The sequence below is a fragment of the Lissotriton helveticus genome, chromosome 2_2, assembly GCF_964261635.1.
Source record: "Lissotriton helveticus chromosome 2_2, aLisHel1.1, whole genome shotgun sequence".
In the NCBI taxonomy this organism is placed as follows: Eukaryota; Metazoa; Chordata; class Amphibia; order Caudata; family Salamandridae; genus Lissotriton; species Lissotriton helveticus.
In genome coordinates, this window is record NC_136060.1 from 141,570,825 (window position 1) to 141,594,986 (window position 24,162).

A 24,162-nucleotide genomic window follows, 5' to 3' on the forward strand; every position below is an offset into this window, starting at 1 on the left:
ATATTATAATAGGGACAGTTTGTTTGAACCTAAGATTAAACAAGAAAAACAGGTCAAACCAATTGTATTTGTCACCACCTTTTCATGTATCTCGAACAAATTAAAAAACTGTATAAACAGCAATTGGAAATTGATTAATGAGCCAGGAGAGGTCCCATTACCCAAACCTATCTTTGCATTCAGAAGAAACAGAACAGTAAGGAATTGTCTAGTTAAAACCTACCCAATCAATAACAAAAGGAACTCAATGAGGAGCATACATGGTACAACACCAATAGGCAATTTTGCTTGTGGTACCTGCAAAAACTGTAATCTAATAATAAGAGGCCCCAGTGTAAAATATGGAAATATAACCCATACCCACAAAGCATTTTTTAATTGTAGGACTCAAAATGTCATTTACATGATCCAATGTCCCTGTGGAATGGCATATATAGGTGAGACCCAACGAGAAATAAGAGTAAGGTTGAACGAACATAAGTCAGCCATTCGCACAAAGAGATTGACTGCCCCTCTAGTCATCAGGTTGATGACCTCAGGTGGTGTGTCTTAGAAGTGGTGAGCCTGAACAAAAGGGGTGGAGACCTAACTAATAAACGCAAGAAAAGGGAACAAGACTATATCTCGAAGTTTAGTACATACAAATCCGGACTCAATAATAAAGAGGAGTGGTAGAGGTTATTATAGCCCACGATTAAATGGCAAGAAGCATCCAGTTACCGTAACAACAATTCAATAAGGAGAAAAGAAGTGTAGGAAAGTCTCATATTAATTGCAACATTTAACCACTGAAAACTTTCTGAACCCGGGTTAGGGTTATTAAGTAAAGAATGACTGCAACGACATTTTGAGGATGTAGTTGACACAGAATTATAGCATCGACATCGCCTTTGGTTGCTTCCCAAAAGGGGTGAAAGATAGAGAGGCACATTATATGAAGCAATAGGATTTGGGATAATGTAATTGTTGTAAATAGGTTAGGTAGGCAGCAGGACACGTCTTCAGGTAATTAAGATATATTTATTAAGTTAGATAGAAGAACACAGCAGAGCAGTAAAACCCCACAGCTGACCAGACCAACTGCCAGGGCTGGAATCCTCAACACACCAGATAGAACACACATAGGTACTATGGGAGATAGAGAAGATAGGAACACTAAGAAAGGACTACAGATACCAAGTAGCCATATTGGACCAAGTAAGAATATACAACAGTAATGTTGTTAACAATGGCTGAATATTAGGAGGGTGAAATTTGTCCTAAAGGATGAGCCTGATTAAAGACTCCTCAATGCAATAGACTCACATATTTGCTCACATTTAAATACTTTTCAGATATAAAAATGGATAATGTCTTTCATTTAAAAATGGCGGCCGTAAAAAACATGAGTGGCCCAAGGGGTGTAACCGGGACCCGTAGTACCGAGGCGAGGGAGAATCCAGACCAGCGGCTTACAGAAAGCTAGATAGAACCCCTAAATATAATCAGAAGGGAATAGCGGAAAAGATACGATTGAAGTGGGGTTTGTTCGACTACCACTAAGCACCAATACTAGCGATCCTTCGAGAAAATATAAAAGCAGGGTTAACAATACTCCGAGAAGATCTAAGACAAAAGAATAAACAGACGAGGATACAAAAAGTATATCTTAACAATAAAGTAGAAGTCAAGGACAACCCATGATAAAAAACTCATGATAAAAACCCATTACAAAATGGCCGCCGTGTTTACAACGAACACCGAGGTCCAAGTTAGACTAGTACAAATGACTAATACTATCGAATTCTCGATAAATTGCAAATGCCAGTTTAATAATACTCTGAAAAGGTCTATTATGATAAAAGAAGAGGCGGATGAAGAATAAAATAAAATATCCACACAATAATGTACAAGTTAAGGACAACACAAAGGTAAAACCCCACTATAAAATGGCCGCAGTGTTTACAATGAACGCTGAGGTTCAAGCTTGTGGTGCAGATAATGTGGCCAGGTGCAAGTAATTATCCAATTAAGGGGGTATATAAACTAGTGATCTCAGAGGGGGAGTCACTCAGAGAAAACGCATGAAGAGGGAGGACGCCGTGCAGATCAGCTACCACAAACAAGTAAGGAAAGGTTAGGTAGATGAACTTTGAGAAAGAGGCAACAGGCACAGAATACTGCCCCACTAGTGATATGTATATTGTTTAACATCTCTCCACAGTTGGCAGTAGATTGATAATACTCCAAAATAGTGGTCCCTGATTTCATATTTAACAAAAGAAAAGGAAGAAATCAACCCATGAGCAGACCACTACTTATTAAGTAAAGGTAAGATCGCCCTGAAAAAATGAATTGAGCAGCATGCATTAGGCTTAAAATAATAAAAATCTTGACGTCTCAATTGTAAAATTGCTTTATAGAGAAGAACGATAAAAGAGCAGCAAGTGGTAGGTCCCAGAGGCGTCCCCCATACATCCCATGACACCAAAAGGAAGGATCGGTAAGGCCCAATTTTAAGATAAACCGGTAGAGATAGCCTACTTTGAGTCTGGAAAATGCATTATAAGACATTTCTTTCTCACATAGGATTGAAAATGGTCCCTTTTAATCAACTTTAAATGAAACCTAGTGAATCAAACGTCAAAGGTAAATCTACCTTTTTAAAAAATTGGGGAAGAAAAAGCTTAGCAAATATACTTTAAATTCAGGGAATCTAAAAATGAGGCCCCTATTTGATTTCTCCCAGAATACAGAAGAGAAAACAACAAACATCTTCTGCTTATACAACTGGAGACTACTTGCTCCTAAGACTGAAAAGGGTGTGCCAGGAAGAAAATAGAAACCTGGGTAAGAACACAGGTGGAACTTTGTGATTAAAAGAGGATAGAGATCTGTACTGCCCCCCTCCCCTTTCTTCTGCAAATCGAGTGCAGCCCACTACAATCGTGTCCCATCAAGCAAGTTGAGGACTCATCATCCTGGTGATAAGTGTAAAAGTTGCTAGGTATGTCTTTTATTAGTAACGCTAAGGTGTAGGATCTTAGTGTAACTGGGAATTGAAGTAAAATACTCCCAATAAGGTCTAGCGGGGTTACCAAATGGTAGGGGAAAGGTAACAAAAATGTAAGACATTCAATGTGCAACTGTCAGACTGAAACAGGATCTAATGGAATTTGTTGTAACATGTCTTTTAGATATCATTGTATCCTGAAGAAGGTGCAAGATTGTCTTTGGCACCGAAACGCCGCGTTGACAGTTTGTTTGTTCTCTGTTTTTATAAAATATGTTGCAGTGAGATTTTTTGAACTATGCTGATAAGCAAAGTTTAGAAATTCAAGTTTTTAAAATAAGTCACATAATATTTGAAATTGATTTGTGTAGAATAAGATGTATAATGTACATGAGACAATGTATTGTTGTTTTTTAAAATATTTTTAATAAATGAAAGAAAACTTTTTTATAAACAATTTGTGTTTGGAAATACATTCATGTTGAACCTGGTCTGACACTTAAAAAGCTTGTAAATTTGGTAACCTGCGCATAGACGAGACCCATTCTCCCACCTGTGGAATGTCTCTTCATGGGACATTGTAATAGAAACTGGTTGTAAAATTCAGGAAAAGGAGTTTTAGCTTTTCATGGTTGTTGACCCAATCCTTTTTCCTGATTAAAAAAAAAGGGTAGCTACCTCCCCTATCACAGCTACATAAAGATACTACCATAAATCAGCAGAAAAAAGAACAATCTGCTGAAATATGACAGCTTTCATTCTAGACCTTTAAAAGAAAACCTCCCATTCAGCAACTTTTTACGCCTTAGGAGGAATAGCAGCAAATTTTCAGACTTCAAGTAACAAGCAGAATCCCTTTCCGATAGGTTGAGGACATGGGGTTAGAAAAACTGATACAAAAGACAGAAGGGTTCCAGGATTTAAAGCAGGGAAGCACTATTAGAAACCACCTCGAAAGATGATGACGAGAATAGGCTAACCTGTGTCACAATTTTCAGTATAGCATCAAATGTTGAGAAGGTCATCAACTAGAACTGGCGCATCTTAAACACTTGATCCGCCAAATGGGAAAATGGGAAAAACCCATGTTTTCCTGTAAATGAGCCAGAAGTTTGAAGTATGAACTAGTCCATACAAGGCCAAGAAGAACCAACAATGTGCAGGACACCGTTCTCAGTCAGTGTGGTCTTCCCTTTATAACTGGTCATTACATGTGCGACCACTGTAGCATTTGTCACCTTACGACTGCTGCTAAAATTCTGTTTTTTACAGCTACCCACCACGTGGACAATCAGGAAACACACCAATTGTTAATTCCATGCAGGTCATTTACATGATCACCTGTCCTTGTGACCTTTGTTATATTACAATGACTGGAAGGCAGGTGAAGACATGGATATGCGAACAACTTGGCAACATACAATGCAAAAGGACAACTTCAAAAGTGCCAGATCATTATATAACAAATTGACAGACCACAAATGAGTTCAGTGCTTAATTTGAGCCAGTTGTTGTGGATGCCACCAGCACTTATTTTTGGGGTCCATTACTTATTTATTTGCACCAGACATTTACTGAGGGAAAAATGGAAAGATAAAGGAAGGAAAAGATGGAAAAACTTTCACAAATGGAAAAAGCAGAAACCTACAAGAGTGAGGTAAGGTGGGAGGGTGTACATGACACTCGATTAAAGAGGCATGAGGCGAATTGAACACTACGCAGCTTTGATATTTGGCGCACTAGCATTTAAGTGCACTGGCTGCAGGCTTCTGAGCATGGCTTTGCGCACCGGCACTTATTTACAAATTAAGCACTGAATGAGTTGATTTGGTTAGTAATTAAACAACTGTTAGCAGTGTAAAATAATCCTGGAGTGGTATTTGGAAAGAACAACGATGGATCTTATGGCTATCAACCTGCCAAGACAGTTTGAATGATAATACCCATGGGGTAATATTTACAGCAACTAGTGAATTTTAGGTGGGCTGTCAGTAATAATGTAGGGCAGCTATGCTTAATAACATCATCTTATTCCATCATAATCGTACCACTTTGTTCACCATAAGTTGGCAGGGTATGCTCAGACGTGAGTCCCTTGCTCACTTTGCCAATGGATTCAAGCAAGCCGGGCTGAAGACGGCTGAAATGCCAGAAACCGGTCCTCGGAAGCTTATTTCCGGTCCAGGGAAGGCATGGCTTGGCAGTTCGGGCTGGACTGTTCCCATGAGGCACAGAGTCAGGCTGATTTGCATATGGCCATGTCTGAACTGGGGTGGCAGAGTGGGCTAAAGAACGGTGATGGATTAAACCCAGATCTGTTGACTTAGTGTGAGTGTTTGATTGGTTCAGACGCTCCGTCCATCACCACCCCCTTTTGTACCACTTTGTTCGCCATAAGTTGGCTGGGTATGCTCAGACGTGAGTCCCTTGCTCACTTTGCCACTGGATTCAAGCAAGCCGGGCTAAAGACAGCTGAAATGCCAGAAACTGGTCCTCGGAAGCTTGTTTCCGGTCCAGGGAAGGCATGGCTTGGCAGTTCGGGCTGGACTGTTCCGAAGAGGCACAGAGTCAGACTGATTTGCATATGGCCATGTCTGAACTGGGGTGGCAGAGTGGGCTAAAGAACGGTGATGGATTAAACCCAGATCTGTTGACTGGGTGTGAGTGTTTGATTGGTTCAGATGCTTCGTCCATCACCACTCCCTTTTGTACCACCTAGCACAGTAGGGAAGTACACCCCGTCAGTAATACTAATTTGGCCAATGGTAATAACCCACTACTCCATTTTGATCATGTGAAACAAATGATACATAATGATTAACAACTGCATAGATTTTTTACATTCATATATTTGAGGTTCAGACTCAACAAAACGCCAAAATTTAGACCTTTTTCTAAACATAACGTGGAAAATTACCCCAAGGACGTCGGGTCCAGAGAATGTCAGTCACTTCAGCTCTGATTCTTTGTATTTCCTCCCATCCCGAGTGTGGCAGATGGGTCCGCCCACCTCTAAAATTCTATGAGGCAGTAGAGTCCCAACAGTAAAGCACTGTTGGACAGTTGACAGAGGCATGCAAGCATGTTTTATTCACTGCAGTTTGTCTTCACTCGAACACGAGGGCACTTTAGAGGCCCCGTTTTTCATGTAGAAATTAGAAATACTATTAAATAAGAAATTGCATGTGGTTTTCACTTAGAGAGATGAGTGCAGTGCTAATCACGAAAGACCACAAGCATATATTGTATTACATAATGATTAGTAATTTAGGTGCACATGCATCAAAAACGCTAATTGCGATTATTAAGAAATCGCAATTAAAGAATCGCAATTGCTGTGCATGTAGGAATCACAAACATTTTTGCGATTCCCACACATTCCATAGGGATTGAGTCCCATTCATTCCTAGGGGCGTAGAGGCCCCTAGGAATGAATGGGAATTGCATGCGCAATTTGCGAGTACCCAATAGGTACTCGCAAATTGCGCATGCAATTTCAAGGGTCTATGGGTGCCATAAGGACACCCTGTTGTACCCCTGAAATTACAATTTATCCACATGTTGCGCACACACATGCCCCAAGGGCATGTGTGTAACATGGAACTTTGAAAAATGCACTTTGGTGTATTTTTCAAAGAAATCACAAAATACCATCAACTTTAGATTGACGGTAATTTGTGATTCATATTTGCGAAATCGCCATTTTTTTTTTTGCTTTAATGCATTGCATTTAAGGAATTGTAATTTGCTTTTCATTATATGCAATCACAATTTAAGTAGTCACAAATTTTGCGATTCCTTAAATTGCGATTTTTGCATTTGGGATAATGCATCCCAAATGCAAAAATACCGGTCGCAAAGGGGCAGATTCTGCAAATCTGCCCGTTTGCAACCAGTTTTTTGGTTGATGCATGTGGCTATTCGTTCTTTTGATTTTTTTCAGATGTACCCCTGAGGAAGTTCCTTAATATTGATTTGAGCCATAAGACATGCACAGCAAAAACCAGAATCAATGCACACACAAACTATTTGACTGCACAAGTAGTGTTCAGTCCCAGGCATAATTCAACTAGGGATCCTCATAATATACTGGTCCTGAAGAAAGCCATCTGACCTAACTGGCAATCATTTATGGCTGAAACATGTAGATCTTTATGATGCAGGACCTCATTGCAGCTCCAACTACATCTACGTTTAACTTGTGAAGTTATACTAGTGGGTTCAGTGTCTTTAAACAAATAGGAACATTCCACACTGTTTCTCTAGTTTAGAGAGACTACAGAGGCATTTTATAAAGAGTTCTTTTCTTGTGATGTTTGGATCTTATCACGTTTAACCGCTGCAGCATAATAATATTAAGCACTAACCTTATGAAGCAAGATTGTTAACCTACACATCATTCTGCCTCATTCTGCCTCATGTTGCTTGAGGGGTCTCTTGTCTTTGTTTTCAGTTGTGTTGCACAGTCAGACCGCTTTTCACCGTGGTTTTCCTTGCTTGGTGTTCTTTGTGTGTGCATCACAGTCCAGGATGATCAGATTGCGTGGACTTTTGATATGATCTTGATCTCCTCTTGTTCTTTGGGCAACTTAGGTTATGCATAGGAGGCGGGTCGCCTTTGGTTACGTCTGTTTGCCGGATACAACCATGTCCTCTCAGAGTTTGAAGAGCGACAAACTTTGCTTAAGCTTCAAGACTTGTATTCAAGCTTGCTTCTGCTTGCTACCCCATGGCAAACAAAGATGCATACAATTACACTGACAAGCACCAGGCTGTGCAAATGATTGTAAAAGGAAAACATTAACCAGTAGGCTAAAAAATCTATACCGTGTATACATTGAAACTCTTGGTTGCATTGAAAGAAAAACAAACCCACTTTTTGTGGTGGTAGTGCTTTGTAATCATACAAGGTCCAGTCTTATATGACTGGCACCCCAGGAACACGCAGTGCAGGTATATCACATTATACATGATGAAAAGAAACATTTTGCAGGCAGTAAGTCGAAGTGAATCAAAAGTACATGATAATGAAATTGATCTGTGTCTTTTAATGGTGAGCATTGCTGAGATATTTTAAATGCAGGGCTGAAGCAGGACGACTTTGGGGAGCATTGGACACCATTGTTTCTCTTCTGCTGATGTGGTACATGCGGAACGAAAGGGGGTGGGGATGGACCGAGCATCACTACCCCCTTTTGTACCAATGTGGTACATGGCTATCATAAAATTGGAAAGATGCATGTTCAGTTCTTTGGTAATCCAGACGGTTTAGAGCATGTTTGCCTTTTGATATCCAATAGCTTTTCAGTGTCACACTCAGCAATGTGTACTCTTTTCTGTAATTTTACATTCTGAGCCCATATCACAACTGGCACCCTGTGCCAGGTCAGATGTTTGTGGACCAACTTTGTAGTTTTCATTTTCGTCACCTTAGCAATATTCTTGGTAAAATTTAGTCAGGATCTGCATTTACATTTTGATCAATGATAGCATTGATCCAATAGGAATTACTTATTTGCTGTAAGCTGTCATTAATTGGGAATTGTTGTGTTTTAGGGATATCCCTATCCTTTCAGCACTTAGTGTGTGGATGGCCATATGTGGGCCTAATGAAGGTTGACGAAAGGAGAGCCATTAAAAGTGTTGGTACTTATGTCTAAGTGTTTCCCTTCAGCATGGGATTTAGCAAGTGTGGTCCGAGTAGCACAAGGTGAATTGCCCTTCTTTGTTTCCTGTTCTTCTTTCTCAATAGCTTTTCCTGCAGTCTTGCTATTTCGAGAAAGTCAAGCTCTAAAGGGGATAGTAGTTCATGATATGTATGGTACAACTCTCCTTACCTGACCTGTTGTGACTTAGCTTGCTCCAAGTTGCCATTGATGGTTATTTGCCAAAGGTTGTTGTGACCTCCTAAAGGAGAAATTAGGTGCCCCTGAAAAATGGCTTTGGGAGAATCTCTGGGAGAGTAGAGGAATCCTTTTGTGGTGCTTCTGCATCCTGCTTTAATTGCAACGCTTTAGATAGATCAATGCTTATAAGGATGTAATGGTAGATTTGTGATGATTGAACGAGCCATTAAGCTAGCAGTTCTCCCAGGCTCAGCGGTGTTGAGCCAGGGTTAATGTAATGACCAGTACAAGCATGGCCAGGGTAGAGGCATGTTTTCTTCATTCGTCTTCAAAATATGTCTTTGTAGGTATATATAACCAACATGTTCAGGATCTTTAACAGCAGAACAAGCCACAGGCTTGAATGTGTAAATAATTATAATTTAGGGGAGAGCTGGTCAAAGCAAACCAGATGTTTCAAAGTCATAAGACCATTTAAGGCTGGAGGTAAACTTCAAAATGGATGTTTTAACCTGATGTTGTTCCTCTAAAGCACCTTTTGTAGACGGTCCCTGCTCAGGTCTGGCTTCTTACTAGTTGATCCGGTCATCATGGGTCATTCCCAGCAGTTGTTTACCTGCATGGTCTTCCTCATCCTGTATGGGTGGTTCTACTTGACACCTGCCATTCGCCTCCTCCACCCTTCGCTCTGAGTCCCAGGTCTGTTGCTCATTCTTTCAGATTCCCATGGATACATTGGTCTTCTTCATCTTGGACACCAGCATTGCTTCGCGTAGCCTGGCTTCTCAGTCTCGCTGTGTATTGGGCAGGAACCAGATTCAAGGCGCAGACTGCTGCAGACCTTCTGAGTTAGGGCCACTCACACTACAGTTCGGGCAGTCGCTTGCTTGTGCATGCACTGCATGGACACGTCTGTTGTTCTCCCTCTGCCTCCCATGTAGAACGTCATTTTCCCCTAGTTGGGCTGCAGTGTCCTCTTTCGAACTCAAAGTGACTATAAAACATGGCTGCAGTATCTGTCAAAGGTCTGGGCACTGCTGGGAAGGCAGGGTCCAATAAAGGGTTATGCCGTGTTCAGAATTACAGTCTCCTGCCATTTAGAACATTGACCACTTTCAAAGGCGTCTTCTCTGCCTCTCTCAGGGAGCGTGCAAGGAAAAGAACACTTGGGGCTGTATTATCCAAAGTGCCAGAGTACACAATAGACATTTACACTGCCTGGGTGCTTTTATATTACAGAAAGGGCTACAGATGAATGTGTGGCATCCTCTGTAATACGGATCCCACCTGCGCTAAATGTACGCTGGTGTGGTCGTCCAACTCTTGTGCATGAGGTGAAGATCACCAGAGACTCACTACGGCTGGCAGACTAATCCTGGGGATTCCTCTGGCCAAAAGACAGTCTGTTTGTAAATCTGCAGCACATATAGGTGCATCTGCATGAACCCCCTAGGCTGCTTAGCTAACTCGCCTCAGTCTCACCTGCAGCAGCGCATGCAGGACGTGCACAGCTCTGGCAGTGTGCCTAGATGCTGGTGAGTGGCACCTCCAGCTATTCCAGTAGAGAGAACGGACTCCTCCGTCCGTGTACCCCATGCTGTGGATGTTCTGTGCTCTGCCAATGGACCTTAGTCCTGATAAGCGGCGCTGCCTTTCCAGTGCGATGGAGATTGCTCTGCCTGTGCCCTTCAATTCTGGCCTGTGGTGCAACCAGCATGAAGAACGTGTCCAGTGCCGCTTTGGCAATGCACTTCAGTTTTGACCTTATGTTATGCATGACTGCTGCTGTGCTGCCTGGGTCGCTGGAATTGCAGCATTTGTGCCACTGAGAAGCTAGACTGAGTGTCAGGCAGCGGCTCAGCATAAGAAATTATGGCGGAGGAGCGTTGCCCCGCCTGCTGCAAGTGCAGCAGGCACACACATTAATAAAATGGCAATAAAGACCCTTTTATTAATGTGCCCAAGGCTCGCTCTGTTACAGGGTGCGAGGGGGGAACTAATCAGTACAATTGCACTAGTAATGCAGCCCCCTGCCAGAGCGCAGGTCAGATTGGCCGGCTGCCAGCAGCTGACCAATCTGACCTGCGTACTGCAGAGCCTGCAGGCCCAAGTCTGAGAAGCAGCCGAGGGATTGCAGCCACAGGCCCCCAGCCTCAAAGTGAGCGCTGAGTTACCTGGAGCTGCAGGATTGGCTGGTTTTGTGTTGTCCTAGGGCGGAATTCCCCCCCTTTCCACCAGTCAGCGGAGGCGATCCAAGGGGGAAGGAGTTGGAGACCGCATCCAGAGCCTGCAAGGACACGGAAATTAGCGTCGGGCAGCAGGTGTGTTCTTTATATTTTTTTTCTTATTTGTGTGTATTGTCTGTTTTCCTCCCCATCCCCCCAGACAAGCCGCTATTGCGGCTCAGTAAAGTAGTGTGAGAAGCAGCTCACTCACGGCGTAGTCCTGTGTCTTTGCTGATGACCATGCAGCTTCCCAGTTTGTGGAAGCAGCACATGCAGCTTTTGCTTTTGCAGCCTGCTCAGCCCATTTGCAAAGTAACTCATTTCTCCTGATCGCTTCCTGTTGCAGCCTGCCTGGTCCATTTGCACAGGAACTGAATTCTCCTGGTTGCTTGATGTTGCAGCCTGCTCAGCCCATTTGCAAAATAACTCATTTCTCCTGATCGCTTCCTGTTGCAGCCTGCCTGGTCCATTTGCACAGGAACTGAATTCTCCTGATCGCTTGATGTTGCAGCCTGCTCAGCCCATTTGCAAAATAACTCATTTCTCCTGATCGCTTCCTGTTGCAGCCTGCCTGGTCCATTTGCACAGGAACTGAATTCTCCTGATCGCTTGATGTTGCAGCCTGCTCAGCCCATTTGCAAAATAACTCATTTCTCCTGATCGCTTCCTGTTGCAGCCTGCCTGGTCCATTTGCACAGGAACTGAATTCTCCTGGTTGCTTGATGTTGCAGCCTGCTCAGCCCATTTGCAAAATAACTCATTTCTCCTGATCGCTTCCTGTTGCAGCCTGCCTGGTCCATTTGCACAGGAACTGAATTCTCCTGATCGCTTGATGTTGCAGCCTGCTCAGCCCATTTGCAAAATAACTCATTTCTCCTGATCGCTTCCTGTTGCAGCCTGCCTGGTCCATTTGCACAGGAACTGAATTCTCCTGATCGCTTGATGTTGCAGCCTGCTCAGCCCATTTGCAAAATAACTCATTTCTCCTGATCGCTTCCTGTTGCAGCCTGCCTGGTCCATTTGCACAGGAACTGAATTCTCCTGATCGCTTGATGTTGCAGCCTGCTCAGCCCATTTGCAAAATAACTCATTTCTCCTGATCGCTTCCTGTTGCAGCCTGCCTGGTCCATTTGCACAGGAACTGAATTCTCCTGGTTGCTTGATGTTGCAGCCTGCCCAGTCAATTTGCACAGCAACTGAATTCTCCTGGTTGCTTGATGTTGCAGCCTGCGCAGCCCATTTGCACAGCAACTGAATTCTTCTGGTCGCTTGCTGTTGCGGCCTGCCCAGCCTTTTTTGGACAGGAACTGAATTCTCCTGGTCGCTTGTTGTTGCGGCCTGCCCAGCCTTTTTTGGACAGGAACTGAATTCTCCTGATTGCTTAAGAAATTGGGAAGAGCCTGCCAGACCAAGCAGAGCAAAGGCATTAGACCAGGCCTGCGCCACCATGTGATGGACTGAGTGCCACTGCTCCACCAAGTGGAGTGGTGTGGCTCACTGGTTAGAGGTGGCAGACCCGGAAGCAGAGAACGGCCTGGGACCAGGGTTCTATTCCCGACGCGGCAGGGTCGAGGACCAGGGTCAGCGGACTCGATAATTCTCGCCTCGGTGCCTACTCTAACCAGGAATCACACTCGGCAACTCTGGGCATTAGCTTGCCTCATCTCCACAACGGCCCCCCACATACGCCGGGGATGCCTGGTTTCACCTTGGAGATACCCAGTAGGGACCATCTCACAGGGAAAGCCAGGACGGGTTCCCCAGTGGTCTACAGCGCAGAGATACTCCTTCGGGAGTCGATTCTAGCGCTTTAGAAACCCATAATTAATTAATTAATGTTGCACACGTTTACGTGTCGCTCCAGCACAAAAGTATGTACAGATGTTCGACAAACACCTGCTCAAATGATGCTTCATCTATATGCATATAATACATAAACCCCTACTGTCCCAGTACTACATCTCACTAATTTCCATATAATACATAGGAGCCTGCAATCCTTTATAAAAAGCTGCCTCTAATTTCTCTATTACAGGTGAGTTGTGACGTTTTTAGTCACCTGACATCTCTGGTCATCTGTAATAATGAAATTACATAGCTTCTCAACTGTAATAAGGTATTACAGTCGATTTCTGACAAGGCAGTGCCTCCTGCCAGCGCCAGCAGCAAAAGTGAAATGCAGCTCACAGAGCAATTATGGCTGCAGTTTAATTCAAGGAAAAGGAGAACTAGCTTTTCGTTCTTATGATCTGTTTTTCTAAAACAAAAAGTCTTCAGCATTAAGATAATATTTCTAGCAGCATGTTTATTTTTTTCACACTAATATAATATTAATCCATATTTGTAAAGCATGAACATATCACCCATTAAGGTTTCAAGGCGGTGGGGGTCAGCAGGGAGATTAAGTAAGCTCTTGCCCAGGTCACATGATGCTGAGCTGCCGCCGAGGATCAAACCGTGATCCCTGCTGACCAGACGCTCTGGTCGCTGTGCCACACCTCTCCCTTTCAGTCACTACAGGAAAGATACAATCTGTTTGCATGTTTCTACATATTCTGAGCGAACGCATTTTTAATCTTATTTACAATTAATCAATTCAAACTTTTTTTGCAAGAAATTACAAAATGCGTTTTGGTGTGTTTAATTTCCCACTACGGGGATTTTAATCTTCATTTCTGCAACCTTACTTTACTTTGCATATGAAAGACCAAGATGCTAAGGAGTTAAGTGGTTTATGGGAAGGGTGATTGTATGACCATATCTTATAAGGAATATAATGCCCTCTTCAGTGTCTTAAAAGGATGTTGCAAGTCACAACGTACTACCATCACCTTATAAAGAAACCCAGCCTACGGCCTCGTTCCTCTGTATAGTCTTGGCACGTTTTGGTGACTTGTATCTTTTTAGTGCACGGGGGATATGTTGTAAGTAGATTAGGTAGGCAGCAGGACACATCTTCAGGTTATTAAGATAGATTTATTAAGATAGTATAAGATAATACAGCAGAGCAGTAAACCTCACAGCTGACCAGACCATCAACTGCCCAAGCTGGAATCTTCACATACTCAATAGAACACTCTTAGGTTAGAAGATAGAAACACTAAGAAAGGACTTCAGACACCGAGTAGCCATATTGAAGAAAGTATGAATATACAACACATCTTCTCCCTTTACAGATAAAACACAAATGAAAGACTCAAACACATTGTAAGAGAAAGTCTGGAAAACACGAAGAAGAAAACATATACTACGTAGGAGGTCAGCGACCTCATGGACTTCCAGATCACGAAGGCTGAGGCTCAGGATCAGGATCAAGATGAGAATGATGATGAAGATCATGATGACCACCTTCTCCCCTTCAAAAGACGAAACATGAAGAGCCAGTCTACTCTCTACAATCAGCCATTGTGGCCATCAAAAACGGAAATAGACAGTTTACTTTCTCCGATCAGAGTTTGTCCTTCGAAGCTTCCCGCTCATTGTTGAAGATAGAACAAATGAACAAGTGCCTCCAAGGCTCACCAAGTTCTGGAAGTATGTTCCCGTAGTAAAATTTGGAGCCAGTTCTCTCACAGTCAAGATTCTGGTTCATTTCCTCGGGTTATGGGCCTCTGTTTGTGGTTCAGGCCTCAAAATTACCTTTAAATTTTCCCTTTTTCGGACATACCGTCTCAGTACTGTGGGCTATAAAGCCTGGTTCAAGTCGCGGAACATTTATCCTGGTTCAGAGAACCACCTTGTCACAACTTTCTGTCGGTACTGGAACTCTTGTCCGTCACGAATCTCGGTCGTGAACTCTCCCGGTCCTGGAACTTCCTTTGTCCACTCCCGGTACAGATTGTGGGACCTTTGTCCCCTTCAAGTCCTGGGACATACTTTGTCCTCTTCCGGTTCTAATTCTGGGACCTTTGTCCCCTTCCTGTCCTGGGACATTCTTCGTTCTCTCCCGGTACTGATTCTGGGACATACTTTGGCATTTATCCGGAAGTTAAGGTGAGCGAGAGCATTTATTTATCAGCCTGATGATACTTTATACTGAGAGAACATGTTCCCGTCTGCGCTTAGTGGAATTAAAAAAAAAAGTCCTTTGAGCTCAGAGACCGGGCAAAAGTTAAAGTGTTTGTAATCACTTGGAACCACGAACAAGTTGAAATTAAAGTTTACTAGTCTCTTACAAGTTTGCCATCTAGTGGATTTTTAAGGTATTTCAAGTGTTTTCGTTTTCATTGTCAATGGCTGGCAGTACGAGTGGAGTAAAAGAAATATCATAATGAGCTTCTGAAATTAAAGTTATTCAATGTCAGGATCACCATCTTCGCAGTGTAAAAAAGATCGTGAGTGGCACAACAAAGCAATAATGAAAGCAGTAATAGGATGGTTACAATTTCACCTGCATTTGGAAACCGGGACAAATTTAAAGCATTTTGTGTAAAAGTGAGAAGGTCCCGGAACAAGGACAGAGAGTGCAGAACCAGGAAAGTCGAAAAACCGGAAGCAGTCCAGTCCAGTCCAGTCCAGAAAGGCGAAAAGCCAAGAACCAGGCAAGAGAGCTCAGGACTGTGACAAAGAGCCTAAAACTAGAACAAAGAGCCCTGAACTGTGACAGACCCAGAAGTTGGTCAGAGGATCCTGAACAGGGACACACGTCGGGCAAAGAGTCCATTTGGTTGACAGCGAGCCCAGAAGCAGGCCACAGGACTCTTAACAGGGGCAAACGTTCCGCATCTAGAAGCGGGCCCTTAACCATGTCAGAGAAGCAAGAAGGGCCAGAAGTAAAAAAAAAAGTAACAGGACCAAAAGAGGAGACCAGGACCGAAAGAATTAGAGGGGGACAAAGGCCCCAGAATTAGAACCGGGAGATGACAAAGGACAAAGGACGTCCAAGGACCGGAAGGGGACAAAGGTCCCGGAATTAGAACCGGAAGAGGACAAAGGTCCCACAATCAGTACCAGGAGTGGACAAAGGGAGTCCCAGGACCGGGAGAGTTCACGACTGAGATTCGTGACGGACAAGAGTTTCAGTACCACGACAGAAAGTTGTGACAAGGTGGTTCTTTGAACCAGGATAAATGGTCCGCGATTTGAACTGGGCTGTATAGCCCACAGTACTGAGACAGTTTGTCCACAAAGGAAATACAATTTTTAAGGGAACTTAGTGGCCCGAACTACAACCAGAGGCTCACAACCTGAGGAAAAGATCCAGAACCTAGACACCTGGTCCAGAACTAGATTTTGGACTGTAAGAAAACTGGCTCCAAATTTATCTTTGGGAACATTCTTCCAGAACTGTTCTATCTTCAAAAATTAGCAAGAAGCCGCGACGGACAAATACTGATTGGAGAAAGTGAACTCTCTATATCCGTTTTGGTGGCCACAATGACGGATTGTAGAGAGTAGACTGGCTCTTCATGTTTTGTCAATCGAAGGGGAGAAGGTGGTCATCATGATTTTCATCATCATTCTCATCTTGATCCTGATTCTCTTCCTTCGTGTTCTGGAAGTTCATGAGATCGCTGACCTCCTACGTGTTATATGTTTTCTTCTTCGTGTGTCTCCATGCTTTAACTCTTAGTATGTGTTTGAGTCTTTCATTTGTGTTTTATCTGTAAAGGGAGAAGATGTGTTGTATATTTATACTTACTTCAATATGACTACTTGGTTTCTGTAGTCCTTTCTTAGTGTTCTTATCTTACCAGTCTCCCATACTACCCAAGAGTGTTCTATCTGTGATGTGAAGATTCCAGCCTTGGCAGTTGATGGTCTGGTCAGCTGTGAGGGTTACTGCTCTGCTGTCCTATTTTGTGTAACTTAATAAATATATCTTAATAACCTGAAGACGTGTCCTGCTGCCTACCTAATCTACATACAACAGGATACTTTATCGCATATATGGCAGTCAAGTTGTTACATTTCTAGTGATCTGTAATAAGAAAATAAAGTAACTGCTCAACTGTAATATATTGCTAAAGTCGAGGTGTGACATAATGCACGCTGCCAGCAGCCAAGGTGAAAAACAGGTGCTGCTTAAACAACAAAAAGAGAACTGGCTTTTCTTTATATTTGTTTTGTTTTTCTAAATTTGAAAGTGAACCGCTGAAAGGAGACATTATGGCAACATGATATCACATAGGTAACTACAGGAAAGAAAGAATGCCTTTTCACATTACTACTCATTCTGAGTTACAGCCCTTTCTTACTCTGATTTACATTAATCTGATTCCAGTGTTTTTTAAAGTAATTAATACTTTTTGATGTGTTTCATTTCATACTGAAAATTCTTTTTTATTTAAAATTTTTGCAATCCTAATATTTAAAGGATTTACGCTTTTTTGCGTGAAGCTGGTCAGTATGACCTTGTATTAGGATAAACCAAATACGTTCTGCTGTTTATTAAAAGGATATTGCAAATCACCTTATAGTTCCATGACCTTTATATAGGAACTCCTTGATGAGTTGCAATATCCTTGTACTGTACTTTATCTCAAATGCAAAACAAGAGCTGTAACTTTCTTCCTGTTGTCCAATTCCAATGCAAGTGGTAGTTGCTTGCATCGGCCTGAGATGAACGTGTGAACGGTCCCAAAGAAGTGGGCATGTAGACCAGCAACTGATTTGTTTTCCATAAGAATACTTTCCTATGTTCCAGCAGCTTAAATTATAGAAATTTTATTTTTTTACTTGTTTAGGAAGTTGAAAAACAGTGTCGCTGTGGAAAACATACGAAACGCATGCCATGTCATAAGCCTTATCAGTGTGAATCAAAATGCCCGAAGACTCGTGACTGCCAGCGACACCAGTGCAAGAGGAAGGTAAGTGTAAAGCACATTTTTCTAACTAAGCTTGTGTGCTTTTAAGGGCGCATTGAGAACAGCCTTTTTAACCAACACAGCAGTTTATTTTCCTACATGGTTTTCTCAATAAACTCGAGGCTTAACAACAGACGTTACAATGTTTAGCAAATTTCAGTTTTATTAACTATCAATTCTGTACAATGTAGTAAAAAAGTGTTACGCACAATGTCCCCTCAGTATGTGTGTTTGTTCAGGAACAGGTTGCTGGGGTCTTTTTTTGACATTCGTGAACAGGGATTAGGATTGTTTTTGATATATGCAAACAGGGATCAAGATTGTTTTGTAAACATCTAATGTGATTTTCCTCAGAGATGGGTTTTCAGTTCCTTTCTGAGGTGAAGGAGCAAAGGCTTGATCAAAGGCCCTTGTCATAATAAGTGTTGTGTTCTAAGTATCTTGGAGTTTGTTATCATCCAGGGGCCATGTAATACCTATGGTGCATTTTCCTTGATTGTGGACTGCGCACCAATTAAAAAGTGTTGCCGCTAGGTAGTAATAGTTAGGACCTTGTTTCAATAGGAAAAGTTTTTTTTGTTTTGCCAATAACTTTGTCGCCGTCTTACACATCCTCGCAAATTTTTTTAAATTAGTACAACACTCACTTTAGCTGCTGTCTTTAGAGTTTCGGTGCGATCTATCAAGTGGGGGCCGAGAAAAAGGGGGGAGTGCCCAGAAACGCGTTTTCATCATGCAAATTCCTTTAGGGATTTCCCAAATGACTACAGCCCCAACCGCTGAACGGAATTACACCAAATTTGGCAGAAAGGTAGCTGTTTGTCCATAAAGCAACCTTTTTGATAATATCTAGGACCGCAAAGGCTCTGTGAACTGCAGGTTGCGTGCTGAGATCTGATTGACTGCCAACACTTCAAGCAGAAAGTGCTGCAGCCATCCTAGGGAAAAAACTATTAAAAAAAACGTTTTAAAAAAAGAAAAGGAGACAGGGTAGGAATACAGAAGTTTTTTATTTCTTTTGCATTTTTGCCGAAAATCGCAGCGGATCTCCCGTGTTTGTTTTGAAATTATGCCCTGGGTGGGCCAGGTCTCTGGGGCATTTTTCTTTTTTTAAAGGAGGTGGGTGCACGGCCCCACCTCCTAAGGCTCTTAGAGCGCCGGGGACCAACACCTCCCCAGGGCTTTATTTTCATAATGGAAGTGGGCCGAACAGACCCCCTCTCCCCAGGCTTGCTCGGAGCCCCAAGGACTAACACCTTCCCGGGGCTTTTATTTTAATTATGGAAGGAGAGCCACGCGGACCCTGATTCTGGGCTTATTACAAGCCCCGGGAACTACCACCTTCCTGCGCCAATATATATTCATACATTTGTGGGGGGTGCATTGGCCGGGGACCAACACCTCCCCAGGACTTTATTTTCATAATGGAAGTGGGCCGAGCGGACCCCCTCTCCCCGGGCTTGCTCGGAGCCCCAAGGACTAACACCTTCCCGGGGCTTTCATTTTAATTATGGAAGGAGAGCCATGTGGACCCTGATCCTGGGCTTATTACAAGTCCCTGGGACTATCACCTCCCTGTGCCAATATATTCATCCATTTGTGGGGGGCCGCACTGGCCCTGGGGACCACCACCTCCCAGGGCCTACACAATAAATACTGGGAGGGGGGTCTGCGCTGCCACCCTACCGGGTCATATATGGCCCTGCGGACCGCCACTCCTCAAGGATGGCTTCTGCTATGTCCCGGGGTGTCTACCCTCAGTACATAGCTGTTTGCTCTGACTTGATGAGAGTTTTGACAGCACCCGCCAAGTCAAAGCAAACACGAACACTGCTCACAGCAAGCGCGAACTGTGAAACCGCTCCACTTGCTGGAAGCGGAGTTTTCATCTGGTTGCCTGCCCGCTGTCATGCAGGAAGGGAAACTGATGAAATGATTGCTCTCATGCACAGCGAGCTGCATGTTTAGCAGCCCCCTGCCTGAGAACAGTCCCACAGGAGGAGGTGAGCCGGCTGGGAACCCAGGAGCCTTGAAGCTCCCTTTGCGGTCCCCTTGCTGCACACTGGGTGCCCTGGGGGACAACCAGGACACATGGCCTGGCCCCGGACGAAGGGGTACTCGGGCTGATATCGGACTAGGGAGAGGGGGCCCGTTGCTCCCCATTGAGTTAAGGCGGGGCTCTGGGGTATGTGGTCTCTAGGGCTGTATGTGTCCAGGGAGAGGGGCGAGGGACCCCATTTCTACTTTAAGGAATCTATTTGGCCCTACGGAGGTGTTATCAGTGATGTAATCAGTGATGTCACTGATGATGTCATTAGTGATGTAATATGTGAGGTCATAAGCAGTGCATTGCTGTGTTGTAAGTTATAATTAGCTCAAGTAACTATAACTGCTGAATTTCACTGGTTTTGTACGAGTGAAATCTGAGCCTAACTATAACGTCCCTGTAACCTATGTTTTTTTCCATCAGTGAGGAAAATACACACGCACACATATCTCCCTCCCAAAGGTTTAAGAGATGTTATAGTTAGGTGGCAATTTCTGTGCCAACGTAACTTTTTGAACTTAAAAATCACAGAAATTCAGCAGTATATAAAGCAGAGCCCACTATATCTTGGGCACCCACCAGGCACTGCTTATTACCTCACATATTACATCACTCATGACATATTCAAGGACATCGTTGATGACGTCATCCAATGAGTATGTTAGTTTGTTTTATACTTTACATAGTGGCAGGTAAGTTTCATCCAACTTCTCTACCTAATTTTGTACAGCCTCTTTCCTGCTAATGAGTGTAAATATTTACAAGATGCTTGCGCTGCTAATAGGTCATAGCTGTATAGAGATATTGAGTATGTTATGGATATTTGTGTACAGGACTAACGCTGTGTGCCGGTTACAGTTGATGACTTGTGTCGAGTATGTTGGACACAAGTTGTTGTCTCAACATGTCAAGTTCTACATAGGACGGAAGACTGTGTGTACTAGGTACGTGTGTGTGTGTGTGTTTTCAATCAAAAACAAAGACGTGCAGCACTTCGAGAGTCAATGGCAAACTTCCTTTATTTCAGATATTACGACGGTTCTTTCTCCTATGCCGTTCGCCTCCTTGGTACCCCAGGTCCTTTTGGCACCCACACCTTCAGTCCAGATGCTGCCAACCTCCAATAGCTCTACCGGCGCTTCTTGCTCCAATGCCACCAACCATCACTCTATTACCACTGTTGGTGCCGCTAGTGGCATTGCTTACGACATCTGGTGACAAGTTCTTCATCGGCCTAGGAGAGGGGCCCAATGTCTCCTTGAGGAACAACATGATCAAGAACACTGCCCCCATTCCTACAAATAAACCATTCATGACTTTTTGGGGTTAACTTGGACACTCTATACATTCAGAGAACAGACAGTGAGGCTGATCCTTTACAGTACCTTTTGAATGCCTACCAGGACTTGGCTTATGCCAGTGGCATAGACACCTACCCTGATTTGGAAATGTTCCTTCCTATGGGTCCTTCGGCCTCAGAAGAGGCTTGCTATTACAGTGGTCAGGATGGCAGCGGATATTTTGGAACTCCCTCTTCCTTGAATCAAAAACTAACATCTTAATAGAGTTTCTTCTGTCTTCTGCTCAAACATCTAAACCCCTTCTACCATTCAATGATGCTCATTTGGAGCCAGTTAAATGACTTGGGGGAGGCTCGTTGCATCCCTTGCGGTGTACAGGAGCATAGCCAGTTGATACTGGCCTGACTCACGAGACCCTACCTTTCTCTCAGTCCACCCTTCACTGGAGACTTCGGTAGTTCAAGCCTCTTGTTCGATTAAGTACTCCCCATGTAAAAAGTTCATTCGGGTCGGGGACAATCGATATTTGCCCGGCAGTATTGCCTCTGTGACCCTCTAGTTATTTAAATCAATTAAGAGGCAGGCGCTGGAGACTGGAAAGCAGGAAACAAGGTTTTTTTATTCTCTCCGGAGGAGAACACAACGAAACGGACAGAAGGTATCGTTCTGAGGTGCTCTAACTGCATCCCGGAGGCCTGGCCTCTTATACCAACATTTATGACTTTATTGCAGATTACACATACATGTTTAAAGCTTTGATGTATGGAAAAGACATTCTCGGAACTCCCCTTTGGGCCCGTTCCCACACACATTTACAGTTGAAGTCCCCACCCTAGTCACAACAGGTGATGAGCATCGCGCAGCTGGATAATCCGCCGATTCACGGAATGTGGGGAGTTTGATCGGATCTCATGGGGTGGGGGCTTTGATCAACCCGGGGATTCTTTGATGGGGGAAGCTTTCTATTGTACGGGGAGGGGCAAGGATGGTATCGGCAGAGCTGGGTGTCGGCTTGGGAACGGGGAGGACAAAACGGGCACACGGGGAAAAAGGGGGTTTGCATCTAAGGGCCGGAGATCATGAAAGGAAAGCAGGGAGGCGTCGCGCTGGGAACAGGATGAGGGCCTGGGGCAGAGCAGCGCCGAAGAGGGGTTTATGACTCAAGGCAGGTGCAAGCAGGGGGTGGTCAGCGTGCGGGCTTAGCGAAGGCAAAGGGCTATGTCAGGGGCCAGCGGCATGCAAAAGGGTTTGTTCTGATCGGGGCATCTTAAAATGGCGGGCGCGCACGGCAAAAGTGTGGCATCAGGGAAGAGGCAAGATGGCGCAGATAATGTTCACCAAAACGCACTAATTTTCCACAGTCCTCCCTTTAACATATTCAAGACATCTTGCTGGTTCATTTTCTATTCGGTTCTACTGTGGTGAGCATGAGAAAGAAAACGGTAGGAACCCTAGATGGAAAAGAGTTGTAAACAATACATTTTGAGGTTTCTAGCTTTTCAGGAGGCGGGCCTATTTGATAAACTGTGATAAACTTGTTCAGCAGGAAAGTCATAGGAATGCAATACAATAACGGCGAGCAGCAAGTACATATCATAACGTGAACTGGCAGGTTAATACATATTTCAGATTCGGATTGGAGCAGGATCAATACAATGGCGGCTGAGAGAGAAATAAGGCATAAAAACGGTGATTGAGGATGTCAAATGTTCGAAGTTTTATGAGTTCTCATTGTTCTTTGTGGTCTTTCGTTGGCGCTGTTGAGCACCGGCGGTGGAGCTACGAGTCCAGCTCTGTTCTAAGTTCTGCGTTGCAGGGCACGACCCTTTCCTCGCGTTTCTGGTCGGAAAGGTCCTTTTCGCCCTGTGTCCTTTGAGGTGATTGTCAGAAAGTTCCGATGGAAGAAGAGCGTTCAAAACAGTCCATAGGGTAGGTCAGAGGAAAAGGGGGATGGAGCAAGGCCAAATTGGGAACAAACTAGGGGAACGAGAGACTTCAAATGGGCGGGCGTGCGACGGAATTCAGAGAGCGGGGACTTGTCGAAAGGCACTGGACGTCGAGCAGGGGCATCAGGTCGACCCTTTCTTTTCATGCTGTCGAAAACAGTGCCTCGTCCTGCAGCTCCTTTCAGTCGTGGTCTCGCCTTGGCTAATCTCGCAGGTGTCCCTTAGTCTGCAGTCGGGCCTCGTGCTCCCACATCCGGTCCTTCTCTCCTCCAACAGCAGTACCCTTAAACAAGTTTGAAAAGACAGTCTTTAGAAAATTTGCAGATGAAGATAATCAAAAAGTCTATTTCTCTCCCAGCTCCAGGCAAAGAATGAAAATGTCCGTTATATTTAACGTTCACAACTGGCATATGAATGACCGGTGGCGGACCTGTTGGATTTACTATGACTTTCCTTCATAATCATTTATTACAGGCATGACAGTTCATCTGATGGTAACCCACCTTCGGGAGACAAATCTGGCAAAGATATGCCGTTCTCTAGAGTTTCACATTTACAAAAGGGTACAGTGAGTCGTCAACATGGTACTACACAGGTATTTTGCTGAGAGACGAACATGGCTAAACATTTCCTTTCTATCGGTGCATCCTGTTTTTCAACTACTGCGGGGTTCATTTTGATGATTTCTTTACCTTGGTCTAGTCTGTTAACCTTGTAAAACATCATTCTGGGTCCTACGTAACCTTTTACAGCCCGGTTACTTAACTAGGAAGGACAGGGGTTTTATGGGAAACAACCAGGGACATAGACAGGGGAGGTAACGGGGGTGATCGTTTTTCTGGTTTGGGTATTGCGACGATTCGGGGAGGGGAGGGTCGCGTATTCTGAGGTCCTTGTTTTATACTATAGGAGCCGTTGACATGTAGTTCCCTCATTTCGGGCCAGATTAGGGAACCTCTGTCGTCTTACCTGTCCTTTCCCTTACGGCCCAACCTGGGT

The 24,162-nt window shown here is 43.9% G+C and overlaps 1 protein-coding gene across 1 annotated transcript in view; it reads left to right on the forward strand.

The window, feature by feature from the left end:
• NFXL1 (nuclear transcription factor, X-box binding like 1) overlaps positions 1-24,162 on the forward strand; it is a 624,964-nt gene that overhangs the window by 127,013 nt on the left and 473,789 nt on the right. The window contains exon 11 of the mRNA XM_078678225.1: positions 17,750-17,872. Within this exon, the coding sequence (XP_078534351.1) occupies positions 17,750-17,872 (123 nt within the window). The remainder of the gene's footprint in view (positions 1-17,749; positions 17,873-24,162) is intronic.